At 38.9% G+C, this 23,344-nt stretch overlaps 1 protein-coding gene across 3 annotated transcripts in view; it reads right to left on the bottom strand.

Moving 5' to 3' along the window:
• Jam3 (junctional adhesion molecule 3) overlaps positions 1-23,344 on the bottom strand; it is a 64,714-nt gene that overhangs the window by 5,829 nt on the left and 35,541 nt on the right. For all 3 annotated transcript variants that reach the window (XM_010641956.2, XM_010641975.2, XM_010641966.3), the window contains exons 2-4: positions 4,373-4,438; positions 3,862-3,975; positions 329-481 (exon numbers count right to left, since the gene is read on the bottom strand). In XM_010641956.2, coding sequence (XP_010640258.1) covers positions 329-481; positions 3,862-3,975; positions 4,373-4,438 — 333 coding nt within the window. The remainder of the gene's footprint in view (positions 1-328; positions 482-3,861; positions 3,976-4,372; positions 4,439-23,344) is intronic.

Below are 23,344 nucleotides of genomic sequence, written 5' to 3'. Positions count from 1 at the left end.
TGCTGCCTCCCAGCTGACCTGCTGCCACCACATGGTGTCCTTCATGTTCAAACCCCTGCCCCATTAGACCTTAGTCCCCAATTCCTTCCAACTTCCAGAGGGAGAGAGGAGACTAAGGATGCTAGAGCATCTTAGGAAAAGTGCAGAAACTTAACTTTCCAGCCACCTTCCACCAACTCAGGAAGTCTCAGCCTTACTAGCTCACTTCCCTAAGCTACAAGACACCCTTGGGAGTGAGCTCTGGATGGAAAAGAAATCAAAATAAGAACTGATCTCTTAGCACAGTGTGAGGCCTGATGGGCGGAAATGCTTTACCAGGAGTTCCTACCTTGTACAATTAGCTCAATGGCAATCTCATCAATTTCTTTGCGGTCATTTCGAGCAACCACCTCACATCGATAGAGGGCTGCATCTAAGCGTGTCACATTCCAGATCTTTAGGGAGGATTTCCCCAGTATCTCTGCACGGCCTGCTAGGTCCCCTGTAGAAAAGAAGACATAAGCACTAAAACACTGTGGAGACATCTTTGCCACTTGGAGAAGGTGGTTTCTGGGGCCAGATTCGATGCCTCAGTAAAAAGATGGATTTCTGTTTCTCCATGTAATGGAATGAACACCCCGAGGATAGCAGTCATGACTAACATGAGCACCAAAAGCAGAAGCTGGTGTGTAACAGGCACTCATTTTTATGTGTCTCTGTTAAGCCAGAAAGCTCATCTCCTCATCCACAAAGGGATACCCCATTAAAAGAAAAATTAAATAAATGTTAAAAAGAAAAGTGACTTTTCAAAAAGAATGCTGGGACGACTAGGTATCCATCCACATGCAAAGCAAAGAATCTGAGTTTCTCCCTCCACAGGCAATGAAAACCTAATGTCCAGATGAAAGAGTTAAAGATCAAATTATGGGCTTAAATTAAATCTTCATGAGACCCAAAACCCAAGTTACACTGGATGTCATCAAAATTAAAAATATCTTTCCTTCAAAAACCACAAAAAGTCCACAGAATGGGACACAATATCTGCAAATCATGTATCCGATGAAAGACTACTATGTAGAATATATAAAGAATTTATAACTAAATAACAAATAGAGAAATAACCAAATTAAAAATTGAGATTTGAATAAACATTTCTCCAAAGAAATATTCAAATGTTCAATATGCACATGAAAAAGATACTCAACATATCTGTCATCAGGGAAATGCAAATCAGAAACACCTTGAGATACTATACTACTTTCTACCCTCTAAGACAGCTACATCACAAAGTCAGATGATAAACATCGGTAAGGATGCAGGGGAATCCATTGACAGTGGGAATGTAAGATGCTGAAATAACTTGGAAAATGGTCAGTTCCTCTGAAAACTAAACATGCCACTGTCATGTGACCCCATGGATATACTCTTGGTCATTTATCTCACAGAAATGAAAACATGTTCATGAAAAAACCTGTACAAGAATGTTTACAGCATTATTGGTAACAGTCACAAAATGCAAACCCAAATATGCATGAACTGATTAAGTGATAAAACATGGTATACTTACAATGAAGTATCAGTTGTAAAAAAGGATGTAATAACACCTGCTACAACATGAATTAGTCTTGAAAATACTATGCTAAGAGAAAGATGCCAGACACAAAAGACTCTAAGATTCCTTTATAGGAAGTATCAAGGACAGCCAAATCCAGAGAGACAGAAGCAGATGAAGGACTTCTGGGGGTAGAGGATGGGCTGCTAATGGAAGTGATGAAATGTGGAATCTGACTGAGGTGTTGGTTACACAACTATGTGCACTAACACCACTGAATTATACATTTTAAAGGGGTCCTTTTAGTACAATCCTGAAAAGCATAAGAAAAGGCCAAGTAGATGCAAGTATTCCCAACCCTTGTGTCCTGTGCAGAAAAATCCTCCTTTTTCATTCCCCATCGATATGGCTGAAAGAAAATGTTTAATTTCCAGAAAGTTCTTTCAAGAATTTTTACTTGGTTGCTCTGCTGACCCAAACTGTACGCAGTTAGCAGGGGCTATCTATGTGACCAAAAAAATATTGATGTTTCTGAGAATAACATGTCCATCTCTTTAAAAATACGGGTTGGGAAAAAACTATTTGGAAGAGCCTGCGTCTTCTAATGATATTTAACTTTCAATTTCTGAGAACTCTGAAATTGCCTGCCCCAGCAACTCCTGGTTATTCCTCCCCTCCTGTCTAAAGGAAGACGATGTCCCTCTTCTCTGGTCCATCTCTTGCCTTTCCCTTGCCACCTCCTGCACAGTAAGGTCCTAGCAATCTCCCCTGAATGCCCACTGCCTCCAAGCTCAGCTCAGGCAACTAGCAGCTCCCTCTAGGTTCTGCAGATCTCTGTCATGATGGCCCTCCTCCAAGCTTTGCCCATCTCCACTCTCCTGAGGTAGAACATCCACCTCAATCTTCTAGTCTAAAGCACAGATGTGACCATATCACTTCTCCAGAAACCGTGCTAGCCCCTCAGGCACTGCGTACCGCCTGTGTTGCCAGCACTTGGGGTATCAGCTCAGTTTCCTCTCCTTCTCCATGTCTCTTGCCTCACCCAGGCCCTGGCAGAAGCAAGAACCCTGCGTTCCTCCCTTCAGCTGAGCTCTCTTTGGCTTGTCTTCACACACAGCTTTTCTGTCCTGACACTTTTCTCCACATCACACCATGCTTCCCAGTGAGCAAGCCATTATGCACCCAGACCACATCCTCCCTGTTTCCTGCTGTATCCCCTGGCAGCCAGGCATGACCCAGGATGAGGTCTGCTAACCCGTCCAGAGCACTTTCCCTCAGGTATACACCCAGCACCATACCTGGGACTTGATGGGCATTCCACAACACCCACTGGTCTCTGTGCCATGGTCTGTCCTTCTGACAACCTCACCTGTATCACACCCATCCCAGGTTATGACAAGACAGCTCTTTTATTCCTCAGAAATACACTGTGTACATTAAAAAGTGTACCTTGATTTAATGTCATTATTGTATGTGTTTTATATGTTTTTGGTCTGTTAGTCTTACTATTAATCTGTGTTGATGGTGATAAACACTTACAAAATAAATAAAGCTGATGTTGGCAAAATATTTTAGAAATGGGGGTGGAGGGGAAGGGTAAAAAAAGAATTGGGATGTGTTCTGTACATGTACCAATTCCCCACAGTAAATGTAATCATTATATAATGCAAACATGTACTAATAAAATTTTTTTTAAGAAAAAAAAAAGCATAGCAACAAAAAAACAAGGAAAAGGGAAACCGGAAAGAATACCTCATTGCAAAACCCCTTCCATATGTCAGATTCATCTAGGACCATGATGTGCCCTGAAGAGCTCATGACATTTTATGCCAGAAACATGGAATTATAAAATTCCATAAGGAATCCTTATTTCACCAAATACTTGTACTAAAAATACTTTATTTTTAAAATTTAATTTTAAAAATGGATTGTGCATAGAGTGAGGTTCTAACTAGTATTTGTTGAAGTTGGGTGATAGGCACAGAGAAACAATATCTATTCTACTTTTGCATATGTTTGAAATTTTCTATAATAGAAAATTTTTGTTTATTTTTTTTTTAGACAGGGTCTTATTATGTAGTTCAAGCTGGACTTGAACTCACTATGTATCGCAGGTTGGACTTGAACTCACAGAGATCCTCCGGACTCAGCCTCCCTAGTGCAGGGATCACAGGCATGTGTCATCATGCCCAGCTTCATAATAGCAAATTTTAAAAACAATTTTGGCTACAGATGCAGTCAGTAGTCTGGGAAGATTTCTGGACACTAGTGCATGTTGAGGCCCATGAATGAGAGGGAGGTCCGAAGGCACAGAGGGCCATGAGTCATACCTTGAATTTGGTTTTCAAAAAACACATATGAGGTCTGGTCATCTTGAATTTTCTTCCACTCGATCCTGGGGTCGCTGGTCTGTGAATCCGTGATGATACAAGACAATTCCACACCTAATGAGTAAATGGAAAGAGCATTCCATGGCTGTGGAACTCTTCCAGATGTGTGTGTAGGACCAGACCCCTTGAACCATCCCTAGTGTAAGAGAGGCTTTCAGGCAGTTAACCAACCAGGTATCTCCAGGCTCTGAGTCTCTGAGAAAATAGGAGGTTTTACTAGGAAAAAACTACTGACACTGTGACCCTGCTTTGTTGTTTAAGCACAAAACCAAGCAGTAAACAGGTGTCAGGCAATGTAAAATCCACACAGAGTGCCTCACTGTGGTAATGATGCACTCCTATGACAGGCACACTGCTGGGATAGCTGCCTAGGAGTGTCCTGAGGTGGCTGCAAGACTACCATATGTCCACCAGAGGGTGCCCACATCTCCTCTCAGCAAGTCATACTTACTTTCAAACTCCTGTACCACTGGGTTCCGGTTGCTGGATTTGAGATTCACTGTCCCTACCAAACAGCCTGAAGGGAAAAAGAAAAGACAAATCAGAGGTGATGCATTTATAAACAGCAAAAAACTCTCAGCCTTGGGTTAGAGTTTTCCTTTTTTTTTTAATGATATTAGGGATTGAACTTGGGATTTTGCACTTGTGAAGCAGGCAGCAGAACCACTGAGCTAAATCTCCAGCCCAAGTTTTCCTTTTACACAGGTGATAGTCGCCAACCACAGAAAATAGAGAAGTATTATATTCCAAAACAAACTGAAACATGTAGCAATTGACTGCTTTCCCTTTCAGCCTGATCTCCTGCCACTCCTCCCTGGGCCTCTCACCTTGCCTCCAGACTCCAAGTCTTGCCAAGGTGCACAGCACCTGGCCAAATTCATGGCCTGGATATGGCCTGCCCCCCAGTAGGCATCAACCTCTTCTGGGCAGTTATCAGCCAGTTAAGGTCTGGCCACTCCTTTGCCTTTATCTCTCCCAGAGCTTCTGCTTCATGAAGAAGTCTGCACTAATCTTTGGTAAAATAAGAAAGAGTAATATGTGACTTTCATGAAGCTGAGTTTGTACTACTGAGGAAATCAAGATATGCTATCTGCATGTTCTCAAACAAGAAAATCAAGTAGCTACATTGACCACCCATAAAATGCCGTATTTGGCTCTTCAGAAAGTTGTCATTCCCAAAGAAAGCCTTCATAAAAAGAGCACTGACCGAGATCTCCAGGTGTTGGCTTACTGAGCTGGCTAAAGGAAACATACATATGACCTGGTACTCTCAACCACCTTCTCCTCACACTTAGGAGGCTGCTGGCTACAGCCATCCACTGTTTTCTTTTCACTTATGAAATGATCCAGCTCATTGTATCCATGCCAAAATATACTGTAATCCATTTTTTAATATAAGTTATCACTCTCATTTTAGTAAAAGTCTTGAATTAAATAAAAGGAGGTGGAAAACACAAATATACCTCAGTTGCTAATAGTTTCTAAGACATTTTACTTTTAAGAAAAGCTATAGCAAGCACCAGGACACATAAAGATAATTTTACTTTGTTTTGAATATCCCTGCATGACTCCTTTTGGAGACTAGAAATACATCCCACACAAATGAGCACTTTCTACTCCTCCGGTCTGAAAGCTCTCAGTGTCCCAAGAATAGAGGATAAAATATGGTGCTCTGAGTATCTTACTTAGGCCAGCTAGGTCTCTTCTAAGAAGTCCTTTCAATATGATCATTACTATCATTCAGATGACACAACAAAATTAGCTTCAAGTGACTAAGATGAGGGACCAGTGTTGGACTGTCTTGGTTACTTTTCTCATTGCTGAGACAAAATACTCAACACCAAAAGTTAAAGGAGAAAAGGTTTATTCAGCTCACATTTTATAGATATTTCAGTTCACAGTGGGCTAGCTCTAAGGCAGAGAGGCATGAAAGACTGGCATCACAGAGAAACAATTCAAGGCAGGCAGAAGGCAGTAAAAGCAAGCACAAGACAAGCAACAAGCTAAGACTACAGCTCTTTCTGTCCCTTGTATCTTAGGGCAGGTAGCACTCAATCCTTAATCCTACCATCACACGGTTAATCAATCAATCCCAGCATCATGTCTCTGATCCCAGCAGCACAAACCCTAGCTCCAGTCACTTCTGAAAAGCCCCACTTATGACCAAATAAAGCTTTAGGGGTGCATCTAGATATAAGCCACAACATGGACCTAAAGACCAGCAAAGATCTATGAGGTGGCTCATGAGAGTACTGCCCATCTGGATGATGGCTACACAACAAAATCAGCTCCCTTCTCTAACAAGTATGAACCAAGAGAAATGAGAAAATGAGTGAGAGAGCTCACTATAAAAAGAGAGGGCGGGGCAAATCTTAACAGGACACAGAAGCATATTCATTAATAGGGTGGAAACACTAGAGGTGGCAACAACAGGTGAACTGGGACATAAAAGATTAGTACACTGAGAAAGTAGCTACAAGGGCTTCACAAGGTCAAGGTTCATAAAAGCCAAGAGATTTATCATTATGACAAATCTCTAAAGAAAACTAAACTCATTTATTGCTTAACAATCTGAAAGAAACTAAGGCAATAATCATCTCTTTTATTCCTATGCACTGGAATAAAGGAGGGTGTTAAATTAAAATTGGCAAAAATGTGGACAAAGAAGTAAATGCTCTGTACTTCTTCACCACTCATCAGTCCAATTATGTGAATACAAGATGACCAAAAATTGCATATTTTTCATTAATTTTTATAACAGGAAATATCAAAATGACAGATTTTCAAATTTATTCAACAATTTTTCTCGTATGGTACAGCATAAAATATTCAATACACAAATCAATGTAACAATCTGAACAATAGTATCTCATCTGTTTCCAAATTCTTTTTCAATTGTCTTTCTTTGAACAACACACTTTGCCTTTCCCTTTTTTTTTGTGGGTGATATAATTTCTATAAAATGTCCAACTACTAAATGTAATGGTGAAGATGTCAATGATGGACATCCTGGTTAGTATTTCCCTATCCCATATTTTTCAATTAGTCTATTAGACCTAAATTGCAAATGGCTTTTTGAATCCCGTTTTTGAGTAAATTTTAAAATAAATAACAAATGAGTTTGTTATTTGTTCCAGAAGGTGCATAAATATTTTATGACAATATTTTTTCCTCCCTTTCTGATTATAGGCTAGCTTGTTAGATGTGGTCAATTCTGTCATTACTACCCATAGAATTATAATCACTGACCAATACTGGAACTTTTAAAGTATTGTTCCTTCTTTCAAGTTCTATTATTTTTGTATTATAAGTAGTTGACAATAAGATGTCATTTCTGTTTTCCAATTCACAACAGACTTTTCCTCTCTAATATGCTAATAGTTTTCCCTTTTTCAGCTTTTTCTTTTGCCGATTGTTTGGCACTTCCCTCTTGTTCAGTCTCAGTGTCCCAAACGTGTCTATTTTTTGTATTGTAAAAGACTATCACTGAGTTCTGGAGTAGAAAAATTATATCTAACATACTTACAATAAGAGTTTTTATACATTATAGCACAAAATTACAGTTTATTTTTCACTAATAAACATGAATTAGTAATAGAAAATAACTAGAACTTATTAGATTTCACTAGAAACAAACATCAAAGGCAAATACAATATTCTAAATTTAAAAAGTATGCCAAACATAGTGGATATAAAACAAATGGACACAGGAGGGTATCTCATCCAAACAAGAATCAACTGGTGGTGGTTGAAATGAGGCTCAGCACAGTCAGTAGGCAAACACACACTGCCCAAGGGACATTCGGGGTAAACTGTTAAGGGGTTAAGGCAGCCCTGACATTACCTCTCTTCTACCTAAATTCCCTAAATAGGGATTACAGGCAGCACTTTATGCCAATTGAGGAATACTAGGTCCCAAGAAGATTCAGGGCAGAGGACAACTTCAAGACAAGTGAGGTTCTAGACTAAGGATATGTAGACTGTTAACAGCTGGGCCCCAAGTCCAATACGATCCCTCACTGAGAGTCTGTTCTTTGAATTCTCATTCTAAACCTTAACAATTCTTACATTTACAAATATTCTAACTCCTTACTTCATCCACTGTCAATAGCCTACAATTCCACTTTAAAATTCTGTCATAACTAGCTGAGCACATGCTTGAAATTCTAGCTACTCAGGAGACTGAAGCAGGAGAGTCCAAGACCAGCCTGGGCAACTCAGCTAGCTAGCCCCTATCTCAATATGACATTTAAAAAGGGGCTGAGGATGTAGCTCAGCACTTCCTGGGTTCCAGATCGAGTACTGCAAATATGTAAGTAAATAAAAATTTAAAAATTAGTAATAACTGCATAAAAGAATAGGATGAGGACCAGAATCCACAATGCAATATAATTAACTCTGGAAAGCTACCTCATATGTGCGGAGAAAATGCTGACATAATTAGAATCTTCTAGTTATGGGGCCTAAAGTGGTGGCTGCTGAAGATTAACAGTACACACAGAATCCCATTTCTACTTGATACTCATGCTGAGATGACATTATTTATGATTAAGCAAAGGGTTTTTTAGAAGGAAGAAAAAGAGGAAATCTGCTAATCTATTAAATGTCCCTATTTAATTTCATGTCTGTCTTATCCTGTCCTTTTGAATTCTAAATTCTTTGGGAGAATCCATTCATTCAGCAATTTTTATTTAGCACTTACTGTGTGATAGGTCCTGCCCAAGACATTACAAATGATATAAATAAAACTTAAAAATCTATGTTCTCATGGAGCTTACATTTCCGTGTAAAACAGGAAGCATATTTATTCATCTTTATTGTATCTCCAATACCTAGATAAAATAGTGAAAGTAGTATGGGACCAGCATAAAGATAGTCCTATAGCCCAGAAATAAACTCTCACATGATTTTCAAATAATCTTCAATGAGAATGCCAAAATCATTCCATGGGAAAAGGACAATGTTTAAACAAAGGGTGCCCAGGAAACTGGGTATCCACATGCAAGATGCTGAGGCTGTGCTATTATATATACCATGAACAGAAAGAAACTCAAAATGAAGCAAAGGTCTAAATGTAAGACCTAAAATCTTAATATTTCTAGAATAAAGCACAGAGAAATATCTTTATAATGGTTTGGAAATGTTTTTTTATATGATACCAAAAGCACAGGCAACAAAAGAAAAAATAGGTGTAAGCCAAGTGTGGTGGCGCACACCTGTAATCCCAGCACTTAGGAGGCTGATGCAGGAGGATCACAGTGAGTTCAAGACCCGTCTGGGCTACACAGTGAGTTCCAGATCAGTCTCAACTACATAGTGAGACCCTGTCTCAAAAAAAAAAAAAAAATAGGTGAACAGGATTTCCTCCAAATTTCAGAAAATATACATTAAAGGACACAATCCAGAAAGTGAGGAGAAACTCAGAAGGGAAGGAAATTTCACAAAGCACAAGTAAAATAAGGATTACCAACCAGAATGTATAAAAGCTTCTACAACTCACCAGCAAAATAGCATCCCAATTAAAACAGGTAATGGACATTCCCTAAAGATATACAAGGTGCCAAAGAGTACAACGGAAGGTATGCAGCAGGGTTAACCATTAGGGAAAGAAAATCAAAACCACAATGAGACAAGCACTTCACAGTCGTCAGGAAGGTTATCACTTAAAACAAAAGAAAAATAACAAAGACTGTGAGGATGCAGGGAAACTGGAACCCTTGTGCACTGCTGACAGAAGTGTGAAATTGTGCAGCCATTGTGGAAAAGGCGAGCAGTGCCTCAAAAAGCTGAAACACAAAATTATTATATGATTCAGAAATTACACTCTTATGTGGGGCTTACAGAGACACATGTACACCAAGGGTCACAGCAGCATTATTTCACCATAACCCCCCAAAAAGGAAAAGCCCAAACATCTGCCTGCATTTAACATGGTATATACATATAGGAGGACGTTATTTGGCCTTGAAAGGAGAAACATTTTGACATAAGCTACAATGCAGATGAACCTTGAAGACATTACACCATATATGACAGACAAATACTGCATGATGTCACTTCATGAGGTAACTAGAACAGGCAAATCCATGGACAAAAGGCAGATTAGTACTATGAAGGAGTAGGAAGAGGGGGCAATGTAGAATTACTGATGATGGGTTGTTTCTGTCTGAGATGATGAAGCAATTCTGAGAGCAGGTCATAGGGGCTGAGGCAGGAGGATTACTGCTAGTTTGAGGCCATCATGGGGTACATAGTTGAGTCCAAGGCCACCTGGAACTACAAAGTTAGACTCTGTCTCAAAACACCAAAAAAAAACAAAAAAAAACAAAAAAAAACAAAACCCAAAACAAAACAAAAAAAAGTTTTGAAAGTAACAGTAGTGGTAGCGATTGTACATTATCACAATTGTTCTTAGTGCCAATAAATTGTACATTTTTAAATGGTACCTTTTTAGATGGTAAATTTTATATTTTATCAGAACAATTTTTTTTAAAAAATACATGAGCACTCACACATTATACATAGGAAATGGAGTCACAAGGGGTAGAATACGATCTCTCACATTCAGCTATAAATATCTTGACAAGACTACCACCTTTGATAGGAGAAACTGTCTTTCAGTCATACAGATTCAGCTATTTTCTCTTTTTCACTAAGCTTCAATTGGGTAGGAATAGCAGACTCTACCTGTTGCTTTTTATTAGTGAGCCCAAGCAGGACCTGAAAACACTGACAGTGAGTCGGTGTGCAGGAGTGCAGGGCCCTAGGACTCCACCCACAGTCACAGAAGCGCTTCCTTCAGGTCCTCTGGCCTAATGCAATCAAGCTAGCTGTTCCTCTCATTTGTGTAGCCACAGACAGAAGCCAGGTGGATTACAGACTTCTCTATGGATTTAGATTGGCATCTAATTTTTTAACATAAGTGTATATAATTGAAAAAATATTATGTCTGGCATACTGCAAATATTAACATTTTAAAATAAAACTATTACTTCACTTTCTTTTAGTGTCTCCACTGGAATCCAAATAAAATCATGACTCACTGTCATTATATAAACAAGTGTTTTAAGTTTTAATGTTGAAATAATTATAAACCAAAAGGAAGCTACAAAGATACAAAAATATCCAGTTTTTTTTTTTAATCAGAAGAAGGCTTTCTAGCAATGGATGAGCTGTTGGTATATATACTCTGGGAAACTGTTGGCTTTTTTCAAAAGTGAGTACGAAGCTATCAGGAGAAACAGCAAGGGCATCCTTGGGTCTTTAACCAAGAGAGACTACCAGGAAAACCTGCTGTGTGTTTACAATAATGCCCAGAAACAGAAGCACTCCAGTCTTCTGATCCTTGCATTTCTGAAGAGGAGCTTCATGCAGTTTACAGCCTTGCTATTACACAGGTAAGATAATTTTCCCATCTGCTTGCAGGTTTTTTCTTTGACTCTCTGAAGTTTGAGTATGACTGTCTAGTTTTAGATTTTTTGACTTTTATTCTGCTTCGTATTTTTCCTGGACCTATAACTTTGAGAAATCTTAAGTCACTGTTGTTTGAACTATTTTTGTTCCCTTCCTCTCTTCTGTTATTACTGTTACACATATGAACTATTTTTGTTCCCTTCTTCTCTTCTGTTATTACTGTTACACATATGTTAAACTTTCTGTAGCTGTCCCACATTTTTTAGATAATCTATTATGCTTTTTTTCCTAGTTCTCTTTGTGCTTCTGTCACTGGACACGGTCCAAGGAGATCCCCCAAGGAGGGACGGGGACCTTAACTTCCAACGGACAGAGTCTCGACTCATGAGCTAAGAAAGGCACTTCTGGATGCACCTGTGTCAGGCATAGGTAAGAGTGAGATTATTGTTAGGCAGAGTGAGAAAATGCAGAGGAGACTTCAGCTTGAAGAGCTGAAGAGGGTACAGCTCTGACAGACAGAATCAGACTGACCCATGAACAAAAGGGAGAGAAGAGTTTGGACTGGCTAGGTCTGGCTGATACTTATCTCAGTTGTGGTTCTGCAAAATGGCTTCAGGAGGCCTTATCCCTTAATCCAGTCCTAAAAATTAACTGGCACTGCCTGTGACAGGCCCAGTTTGTGGAGGCTATGCTGAAATCCATGATGACTAGGTTTTAGGGCAATGACTACAAACTCTGGATGCTTACTGGTAGCAAGTATCTCTGTGAGTCCCATCCTGGTGTCCTCAGTCACAAAGGGGTCTTAATCTACCTTGTATTGCCAGCTTTTAGACAGACACTCCCTAATGACAAACATGCATACACACAGAGTTGAGCAGGATCTGACCCAGAGTTTAAGGTAACAAAGGAGACAGATGCAAAATGAAGTGAAGAATCACTTGCTCTTTAACAAAAACAGATTTTAAGTTCCTCATTGCCTCAAAAGAAAACAAAAATTATGCTTTTAATGACTAAAAGTTCTGCAGTTATGCTTTTAATGACTAAAAGTTCTGTCCTTTGTCCTTATGGTGGTCTCTATGTCACTCTCACATTGGGAAATTTCTACTGACATATCCTTAAGCTGAGATTCCTCCCACAGTTGTGTTCAGTCTGCTGCAAAGTCCATCAAAACCTTTCTCATTTCTACTTTAGGTTTTTAATCTCTTACTTTTCTTGTTGATTCTTTCTGAGAATATCTGCCTCTGACAATTCTTTCATGCTCTCTACTCTTTCCATTAGAGATACTGATATTTTGGTCACTTTTGATTTAGATTCCTGGTCTGATATTTCTATTCTCAAATTTGCTGACTTCTCACTGTTCTTTGCTGTATGCCTGGTGATTTTTTTTTTAACTGAATTCCAGACTAATTTATCAAGTGAAAGGAAATATGGCGCACAGGCCCTCTGAGTTGTGTTGGTAATGGGTATGGGAAGGAAATGTTCTGAAGTTTGTGGTTCAGTCTTTCAGTAACTCTGTACCCTCAGGCAATGAGCACAGTGCTTCCCAGTCCTCAATTCCTTTGCCTGCATCAGTTAGGCTGGTAAAATTTCAGTAGAAGAGACTCTGGAAAGATTCTGTTTGGGCAGGCATAACTAAATAATAAATAATACTACAGTATTTCAAATGTCTATGTTTCTCATCCCCCTGGTAGAAAGGGATTTTTCTCCAGTCTTCACTAAAAGAATCTGGTAGGGCTCTCTGGAGGTAAAACTTATGTGAGGAAGCCCTGGAATTTTTCCTCCCAGACTTGTCTACACTGAGTCTCCAACAACTTGTCATTTATAGCTCAGGTTTTCCTATTCTGGCACTGATTCCCGTGGCGTTTTCTGCTCCTGGGTTTTTGATCTAGTAGAGAAGGAATCTGTGCGCACTTGGGTGTTTCTCCAATCTGGGGCAGTGGTTTGATCTGGGACCTCCAATCACAGATTTAAGAAGAGTTCATGATGGACTGGGGATTTAGCTCAGTGGTGCCACCACCTGGCTCACAAGCACAAGGTCCTGAGTTTGATCCCAGTACCAAAAAAGAAAGAAAGATTTTGTGATTTGTAGGTTGCTTAGCTTCTTTTTTAAAGGCTGGACTGAGGATTTCCAAGCTCCCTTACATGCCAGACTGGAAATCAAGGTTCTCTGTGTTGGTCTTGAACACTGCAATTTTAATTAATTTGCTTCTTTATTTTAGCTTGTGTATGTGATCTTTAGTGTTTTCTATATATCAGATCATGTCATCTGCAAACAGATAGTTTTATCTCTTGTTTTTTGGGGTATCAGGGATTGAACTTGGGTCCTTGTGCTTACAAGATAGGCGGCAGACCACTGAGCTAAATCCCCAGCCCAGTTTTATCTCTTCTTTTCCAACTTAGATCCTCTGTTCCCCCACTTTTTGTTGCCAACTGCTATGGAACAGAAGTTGTAATACAAGCATCCTTGTTTTGTTCAGATCTTAGAGAAAGCTTTTATCCTTTTACCACTGCAGAGTATGTTAGCTGTGGGTTCTTCATGTGTGGCTTTTAGCATACTGAGGAAATTCCTTCTATTCCTACTTTCCTGTTTTATTACTATAAAAGAGTGTTGAATTTGTTCATATGCTTTTTTTTCCTGCATCAAGTGAAATAACTGTGTTTATATCCTTTCATTTTAATATAATACTTTAATTGGCTATATGGTTAAAACATTCTTGCATTTTGGGAATAAATCCCATTTGCTTGTGGGGTTTAGTCCATTTACATTCAAAGTAATTACAGATAAAGAATTTTGTCACTTCCCTATTTGCTTCTATTGGTCTTACAGCTTTTTGTGTTCCTCATTTCTTCTATCACTGTCTTTTTATCTAGTTGACATTTTTTGTAGTGATACATTTTGATTCATTTCTCATTTCCTTTAATGTCTCATTTCCTTCATGAGGTGGGATCAATAATACAGTGAAAGACACACTGTCCTTAATCCCCCTCAAAATCCTGCCCCTTACTCCAAACACACTGTATCCCATCACTCTTGACACTTTATGAAGCAGTTCAAGTCCTCATTCAAGTCTTTAGTTGTGCTGTCATGGCTGCCTTGATGTTCTGAATCATCTCAAAATGTGTACTTTTCATGATCATTTTGACTCTGGTGAAGAGCCAGAAATCGCATAGTGCCACACTGAGTGAATAAGATGGATGAGGACACACTGTAATATTGTATGAGCCTGTCTTTCCACTGGACAGCACACTCATCATCAACATTTACCATATTGTTGATCATATCATGTAAAGACGGGAAAGAGGACAAGAACATGACAAGAATGATGAGATAAGTGTGTTCAGAGAGAGGGACTGTTCTGACAGAGATTAATGGCAATGTTGTCTTTTACCACAATACAGTGGTACCTCCATACTCACAATTAACTGGCTCTGATAGGTGTAATGAGAATCAAAAATGACAAGTACCAAACAAAACTGTTTTGGCTGGAAAGGACAATGAGTCACAGGATAGCTGACATGGGGACATGGGGACATGCTAGCTTGCACATCAAGCACCAAAACAAAAACAAGTAACAGGGCAACATTTTCATGTGAAAACGTAAGCATTGCAGTCAATAAATTCCAAAGTTGTCAAGTTCCAAGGCAAGACTAAATTTTTCTTACATTCACCATATATTCTCATCATCCTGTATTTTATTTCTGGTTAGCACAGAGATTATAACAATTAAGTATGAATAAACAGAACTTTAATTGCATACAAAAACTCAACTCCATTGCCCTGCATTAGTGCACTTTCCTATTGCTGTAACAAACTATCTAACGTCTGTGACTTAAAGGAGGATATGGTTCATTCAGCTCATAGTTTCCAAGATTTCAGCCCATGGTCAATGGGTTCCATTGTGCTAGGTATGAGGTAAGGCAGAACACCAAGATGGTAACGGAGTGAGCAAATCTGCTTCCTTTCTGGCAGTCAGGGGAAAGCACCAGTGAGAGACAAGTCCCCAGAACCCACCTCCTCCAATGGGGCTATCTCTCCTAATAGCAAACAAGATGTACGAATAAGGTCTGCTCTGTGCTGTCCGATTCAGTGGAGAAACAAAATTAGCTGCTACTGATCAAGACCAGACAGCTGCCACACCCACACGAGGAAGAGGGAGAAGGAAAGGGAAAGGGAAGGGCAAGGGTGTGCAAAACAGCACCAACTTTTCCCAAAGGCTTAAAGACAGCATTTTTTTTTTTTTTTTTTAAGACGTGCTTGATTGCTGTAACTTGAGAGCTCCAATGAAGCTGGTTCATATAGATAGTGGGCTTGGGGTGGGAATTTCAATGCTGGGAGGACCCTGAGATGTCTAGTCTTCTACCACACTACTTTTTACCATTATTACTCATTTTGTTTTGTTTTATCTTGTGTTTTGATTTTTCAAGACAGGGTTCTCACTATGTAATTCAGACCGGCCTTAAACTATGTTGCCCAGGCTGGCCTCAAACCCATGATGGTCCTCCTGCTTCAGCCTCCCCAGTGGTGGGATTATAGACATGAGCCACCATGTCCAGCTTCTTACTCATCTTTTTACTCGATTCCCAAATATAATGCCAACACCCACAAAGTTTTTGAAAGTTATTGATTGTATGTGAGGAAGACAGACAAGACATTATCAGGACATGGTAAATGGCGAGATTAAAATTCTACACTAACTATACAATAGGACAGAGCTGCCGGAACAATCAGGATTCCAAGGATTCCAGACCTGTTCTGTCTGACTAAGTCTGTCAGTAGTTCTTTTTTCTTTTTTTAATATTGAAAGATTTATTCTTTTAACTATGTCCCTCAGTCCAGTTGTACATATTACTTCATATAAAGTACATCTATTTGCAACTGTGGATATTTCTATATGTCTGTCTCAAAGTATGGCTGAATGACTTTTTTTCTGCTTTGACTTCTAATTATTAATGATACTTTAAATGTTTCGCTTTATATATTTATCTAAAAACATTATTGAATTCCTTGCTGACCTTAAAAAATGTCAGTTGGATATCCTCAGCCTTCTAGGAGCTAATTAAAGGTTTTTTTTAAATACTTATAACTCTTACTTCACATTTTTTTCCTTTTCCTTTCCTTCCTTACCCATTTTACATTTTATTTCATCAACCCAAACTTCCAAAACAATTACGCTAACTCAAGCTAAGATGTATCTCTTTGTAACTGACAAAGAGTAAGCACACATTATCAGTCTGCACAAGCCTGCGGCCCTCATTCTTGACTCTGCTTGCTAAGCTGCCACTCCTGGCTATATGATTTCCCAGGACACAATGACCCATGAGAACTAGCAGATGTATTATCAAACTAGAAGAATCTAAACCTAGACAGAGGAATAACCAATGTTATGATTCATCTTCAAAACTCTTTTACATGCCAAAGCTATGACATACTAGCAAGAAATCTGGGCCCTGTTTTAAATACCTCTACTTTTAATGTGATCTGATAACCCTTCATACTCCCAGCAGTAAATTAAATTATAAGAAAATCTTTCCCCTTCTTTCATCAATAAGTGAAGATAAATAAACATTTTAGAAAAAAGATTATTATTGTTATTTTCATAATTGTCTTCTAGGAATTGATGGCCTTTCTAGTGGCCCAGAAAAAAGAAGGTCTTAAATGTAATCATGTATGAGTAGAATGACACCAGTGATGATCCCACGAAATCCCATGTGAGATGTAAAGAGGACAAAAGAAAGGGTAAAGGACAAAATAGGGAAGAGCTGAAAGGAGGGTGTTAGGGACTAAACTGTGAACCATCTTCCAATTCATAGGGTGCAGGCCTAACTTCTTCTAATACAACAGGAGGGAGGCCATTTAAAGAGGTGACATAGTTAAAACAGGCCATCAGAAGGGGGCCCCACTCTAACACAACAAGCATCCTTTAAGACTGAGACATCAGAGAATGTCACACACACACACACACACACACACACACACACAGGTGTGTGCTCATATTTGAACTATATTAACAAAAAGCCCCAATACACTACTATGCAGAGAAGGAAGCCAACTCTGAATCTTACCTAGTGTCAGCATGAACATGGACCACCCCAAAATAAAGAGCACAGACCCTTCCCAGTAAGGTGGTCTTCCCACAGTTTTAGGTAAAGATGACTGTCATCATGCATATAAAGGGATGAACTGATGGCAGGGATGGAGTGCAGCAGGCATTCATCTCCATCTGAGTCACAGCCTTCTAACCACAGCCTTCTCCTCTGCTGGTCAGGTAGTCTGAGTAAAGCCAGTGCAGCAGATGGCCAGGATACCTCGGGTCAACTCTCTACATTTCAGCATCCTCCAGTTCAGCAAGCAGGTTCAAGAATTACTAACATCCTACTGCAGGACACTGTTCTACAAGGGAACTATGTGCTTTTCTGGGAGGAAATAAGGGTCGGCAGGGGAAGAAATATCATAGAAAAAGCTATCAGCCATCTAGAATATAAATGTTCACCTTTAAAGAACCCATCAATGCTGTGGAGAGAGAAGGACAGACAGGGAGAAGCGAGACCTTTATACTCATAGAGAGTACAATTTTGACAGGAGCAAATGTGACTATAAGCTGCTTCTTGTAGGCCATCTGGCTACTGCGCTAAAAACAACTGAGCCCACTGGGGTACTTTTCCCTGAAGAGGGCTGTCAACCAGACTGCAAGACTAATATAGAGAAAAGAACAAAGCAGACATTGTACTTTCTTTCACCAACATTTTTATTATCATAAAGCAGGGGAAGTGAAAAGACAAGCAATACCATGAGTCTAGGACTTTAAGGAGCAATAAATTGTGCTAAATGTTGCCAGCTCTGTGTCACAGCACTTTCTGAACACTGGTCCAATCTCTCAGGATCCCATAAATGACAAGAGCAAAGATTACTATACTCACTTCCCAGAGAGAGGACCAGATCCTACAGAGGTTAATAGCTACAAGCACAAAGTCAAAACCAGAAGCTAGGAGTTTGGCTTTTAGACCCAACTTCTGGCACTGTTTCATAATCTTACTTATAAGAAACAAAATAATAGAGCATGATGGTGAACATCTGTAACACCCATACTCTGGGAGGCAGGAGGACCAAAAATTAGAGCAGCTCAGGCAACCTGGCAAGAGCTGTTTCAAAATAAAAAAGGACTTGTAACACAGCTCAGTGTGGGGCCCAGTACCTCAAACCAAACAAATAAATACATACATGTTTAAGAATAAACATAACATTAAAATCTATCTAGAATGGAGAGCAGCAACAACAGATGTGCAGATACTTGGAGAGGATCTGAAACTAAAGGAAGACATGAGTCAGACCCTGATGCCTAAACTGATAGCGCATTGTTCTCTGGAAACCTTTTCTCAGATGTGTCTGCAAGAGAAATGATCTTTAAAAGCCCTGACATGATGTGCATTGGCACTATCCCTGCGAGTCAACCACCTCTTCCTTCCAGGGACATGTGGAGCTGAGCACAGGGAGAGTAGAGGAAGCAGGCAGATGAGAACAAGGCGGGAGAGGAAGCACCCAGGCGCTGACATCCATGCCAGTGTCCTTGTTCACATGGCCCCTCTAATTCTCCTGTGAAGCTGCTGTGTGTTTTGTTTCTCCTTCCCTTTCCTAATTGGGAACAATTTTAGCAGCTGTGGACAACAACTGTAGTTTCCTGATTCAGTTTTGAGAGTCCTTTTGGAAATTCTGCCAGGGCAGAGGGATCAGATGATGCCTGACAAGTTACATGATGATCATTTTCCTGGTTTAAAATACTATTTCTCAATTTAACCTCTAACACCACAAATTCTAATCAATCGGCCTAGAAAGATCTAGATTTTTATTTTCTGATAACCCTCCCTGGTGCTTATTATGGGCAGGTACCCCATTAAGTTATTCACCCTGTGAGGAGAAACCCCAAATCTGGAGTTGTGCTAAAGAAACGCAGCCTATTGCTGAGCATGAGGACAATGCCAGTTTCCCTTTAATATGATGCCTAGCTATAAAATCTCCTGAGAGCCTCAAACAAAAAGAACTAATAACAAAAGACTCTAACAAGAACACACTTAAGCCATAACAAATGCTAGGGTAAAATGTCGTAGCCACCAACTCAGCTCCCAAATTCTGTGTGGCTTATTATGATTGATTTTTTTTTCTAAGAGTACTAGAACACTGGTGCAAACATTCTGAAGATCCATGAAAATTCCAAGATGGCTACTCGAAACACATCCATGCAGATCCAGGACTGTGTGTCATCACTTGTCTTTTTTGTAAACAAAACTCATGTGAAGTATACAACACACCTGTTGACTCAAAAAGAACATGTGAGAGCATAAGATAAAAAGAGTTCTCTCTTTGAAAATGGCTAGTATTATTTAACTCAGGGAGAGCTAAAAGAGGAAAATCAATGGCTGTTTTAGCTTTCCACAAAAAATTAAATTAGTTGGGTTCACCCTCAGCATTGTAAACCAGAATTTTCCATTCCATAAAAAATATTTTTATTTTAAATTAGCTGTGTTGTTGTCTAAGAATGAGTGTCTTATGTCTGGCTCTTTAAAGAGTTATATTTAGTCTTGTGGCATTCTGCCCAGTTTGTCTTCTGCTCAAAAGAAATGTTTCCCTGACCAAGACTCTAAGTACAGTGCACGTCAGCACACATCACCATGGGACTGCACCAGCCCAGTGGGCTACTATCTAAATATAAAGCAGCTACATGTTTATTCTTCAAAACAGATTACTTCTGTATGTTTGCTTATCAAAGTTCATCTTGGAAAAAATATATCCTGTCAAATAGGATCTTTTTGACAATGTCTCAGTTCCTTAAGCAATTTTTAAGGAATTTAAGAGCAAAAGTAAGGAGAGCTTAAGATCATGTCAATTAGTCCAGATTCATTCACCTATACATATAGCAAAGAATATATTAAACTGATTAAACATGGGTCCTGACATGAACACAGTCAGATAAAGCCCTGTTATATCTGCCTATTGAGATTTAGGCTAATCTACTTGGTTACATAATCAAATGGACCCTTAAAGAATAAGCCAGCTGTGGTGGCATATACCCTGAAATCCTACCTCTTATGACACAGGAGGACAGCAAATTCAAGCCCAACCTGAGCAACTTAGTGAGACCCTATCTCAAATTTTTAAAAAAAAGTTGATGTAGCTCAGTGATAGAGTACCTCTGGGAGTTTAATCCCCACTACTGCAAAATAAAAGAAAAAAGGTCCAATTTTATATTGTGGAATTCCAAATAAATTTGGCTGGGATGGTGACCTTTACATGTCAATATGAAGGGAATTTTAGACAGAATTAACATTTAAATTAGTGGCCTCTGGGTAAAGCAGATCTCCCTTCATAGTGCAATGGATCTTCAAATGATTAGATAATATTCCAAAGGTAAGCTAGCAGGAAGACAACAGATAAGATGTTATTTCTTTGAGTACACTACCTTGTTTCTATTTGACTATCTCTAAACCCAAACTATCTTACCTGTGTACTTGATTAATCTAATCACATAACAATAAAGTAAAACTTCATCTAGAAGTCACCCTAGCTAGAAGTATTTAAAGAAATAGATATCCTAAACTAGGGATGGGGGGCAGCAGACAAGACTGAGAGGCAGGAATAAACAGGGAAGGCAGAGGTAAGGGGGGCCATACCCAAACAGTACTACTACTTCAAAAGTGTCCAGATTTCCCAATCTTTCAAAAGGTTCAGAGTATACTCCATGGCAACAAGTGTACAGCCCCCTTTGCATCAAAGGAAGATTGTAACAAATGCTTGGTGGAGAAGGGGTCAGCATCTTCACCTGAACCTAGTTCTATCACCTTCCCCCTCTTTCTTGGGATCAAACTCGGGATCTTGCACTTAAAGGCAGCAGAAGCACTTAGCTAAATCCCCAGCCCCTGCTGTCACTTCTAACTGCAGACTAATCAGACCAAGTGTAAAATATTCTTGGCTCTAAAGTACAGATAACACATAAAATGTTCCTGTTTCATGAGATCCATCTTAGAGGTACTGAGGCATGAAAAACGTGTATGACTAAATAGAGAACATGTGTCAAGGCATATTCTTGTTCTGTAAAATGCTTCATCTGCAAATACATCATTCCCAACACTCGCCCAGAGCACAGGACCTCGGCATGAAGCTGTTCTCTGTGTGAGCCCAGTCCTGTAAACACTATTTGCATCTGATTACAGATGCGGGTATCACATCACCAAGAGAGGAGCATGTGCTCTGAGTAGGGTGTACTCTCATATCTGCAATAACCCCCCACTCAGCTTATCTTCTCCATCTTCCTATCCTTCAGAGTGCACAGAAACAGCCTTAGCTGCTAAAATTGTAATTTCATCTTTCAAAGACCACTCTACAGAAGACAGGGATGAGTTGTTTGTTTTATTCCACTGACATTAAGCCAAAAAGAAACATAGTCAAGCTGCCAAACTTGGGCTTTAGGTTTAACACATCCAAAGAAAAGTAAATATGCTTCAAAATTTTCCAATGGTAACTAAGATGTGGGGAGTGAGGAAAGTGAAGGGAGAGGTCTTTACAAAAAATTAAATTCTCATATAACCACATTAGTTTACTCCCACCTGAGGCAGAAAAATAGATTATAAGTTACAAAGGATTTCTCTAATATACAGTAGGAAAACTTTTTCTACTAATTACTACTAAGACAAACATTGCTCTTTATCTCAATAAATAAAATATTCAGACCACTTACATTTTAAACTAAGACTTGAAAGAAAAATATTCATTCATTATGTACTATAGACTGAAGTCAATGAATATAATAAACATAAAAAATAGATTATAAGTTACAAAGGATTTCTCTAATATACAGTAGGAAAACTTTTTCTACTAATTACTACTAAGACAAACATTGCTCTTTATCTCAATAAATAAAATATTCAGACCACTTACATTTTAAACTAAGACTTGAAAGAAAAATATTCATTCATTATGTACTATAGACTGAAGTCAATGAATATAATAAACATATATAACACGCCCGGCTTTATAATAAATATTTTAAATAAATATTTTAATTTTACATAAAACTCATAAGAGACAGAAGGAAGTAGGCCAATACAAGAGTAAAATCTACAGTTTAGTGTCATACATATGGTTTAGAATAATATGTAAAGTTCACTGAATCAATGAACATATTCACGAACATCAAAAAAGAAAAGAATGACAAAAGTACAAAAAAGAGAAAAGAAAATACAGTACAAACATCACAGTCAGCTAGGTTATGTCATTACAGTTCAAATGATTTTTAAAACATCAACAGTGGCAGGCTTTGGACAGTTACTCTGACCATTCTAGTTAACTACCATTTGCTAGTCTCTTCTACCAGGGATAGGAAAATCAGAGATGCATGTTTTAAGAGGAAAGAAAGTATACCTGGGAAGACACACTTAAGATGGCAGTCCAGAGACAAAATGGAAATAAGCAGTAAGCCTTCTTAGTTTGATTTCCTGTTAACAAAACAGTGAGTTCAGGGGCAGGGGATTTAGCTCTGTGGTTCCACTGCCTACCTCACAAGCAGAAGGTCCTGAGTTTGATCCCCGGTACAAAAAAAAAAAAAGCTGAAAATAGTGAGTTCGGCCCTGCCTAACCTACAGACCTTTTATTTCAAAAGTTACTATAAAAAATGATCTCCACATTTTTCTGCTGATTTAATAACAAAATTTAAGACAGGTGCAGTGCTATTTGGGAGGCTAAGGTAGGAGGTTTGAGAGTTTGAGGCCAGACTGGCAACTCAGCAAGATCCCATCTCTAAAACTTAAAGAATAACAAAAATACTATAAGGGCCTATGAAATAATTAATTTAATACATAACTTCATGTTAAAAGAAGCCAGGAATAGGGATTTCCCACAAAGTAACTTCATGATGGACTCTCTAGGGTACATACAGTACTGTGATGGTAAATACATGACTGTCTTTGTCAAAACTTGCAGAACTATACACCACTAAGAGTAAACTACTCTAAGAAAAACATC

Source organism: Fukomys damarensis, unplaced genomic scaffold (genome assembly GCF_012274545.1).
Source record: "Fukomys damarensis isolate Sample0158 unplaced genomic scaffold, DMR_v1.0_HiC HiC_scaffold_16, whole genome shotgun sequence".
Lineage (NCBI taxonomy): Eukaryota > Metazoa > Chordata > Mammalia > Rodentia > Bathyergidae > Fukomys > Fukomys damarensis.
The sequence above is the reverse complement of the archived record's forward strand: the minus strand, read 5'-3'. Positions and strand labels throughout refer to the sequence as shown.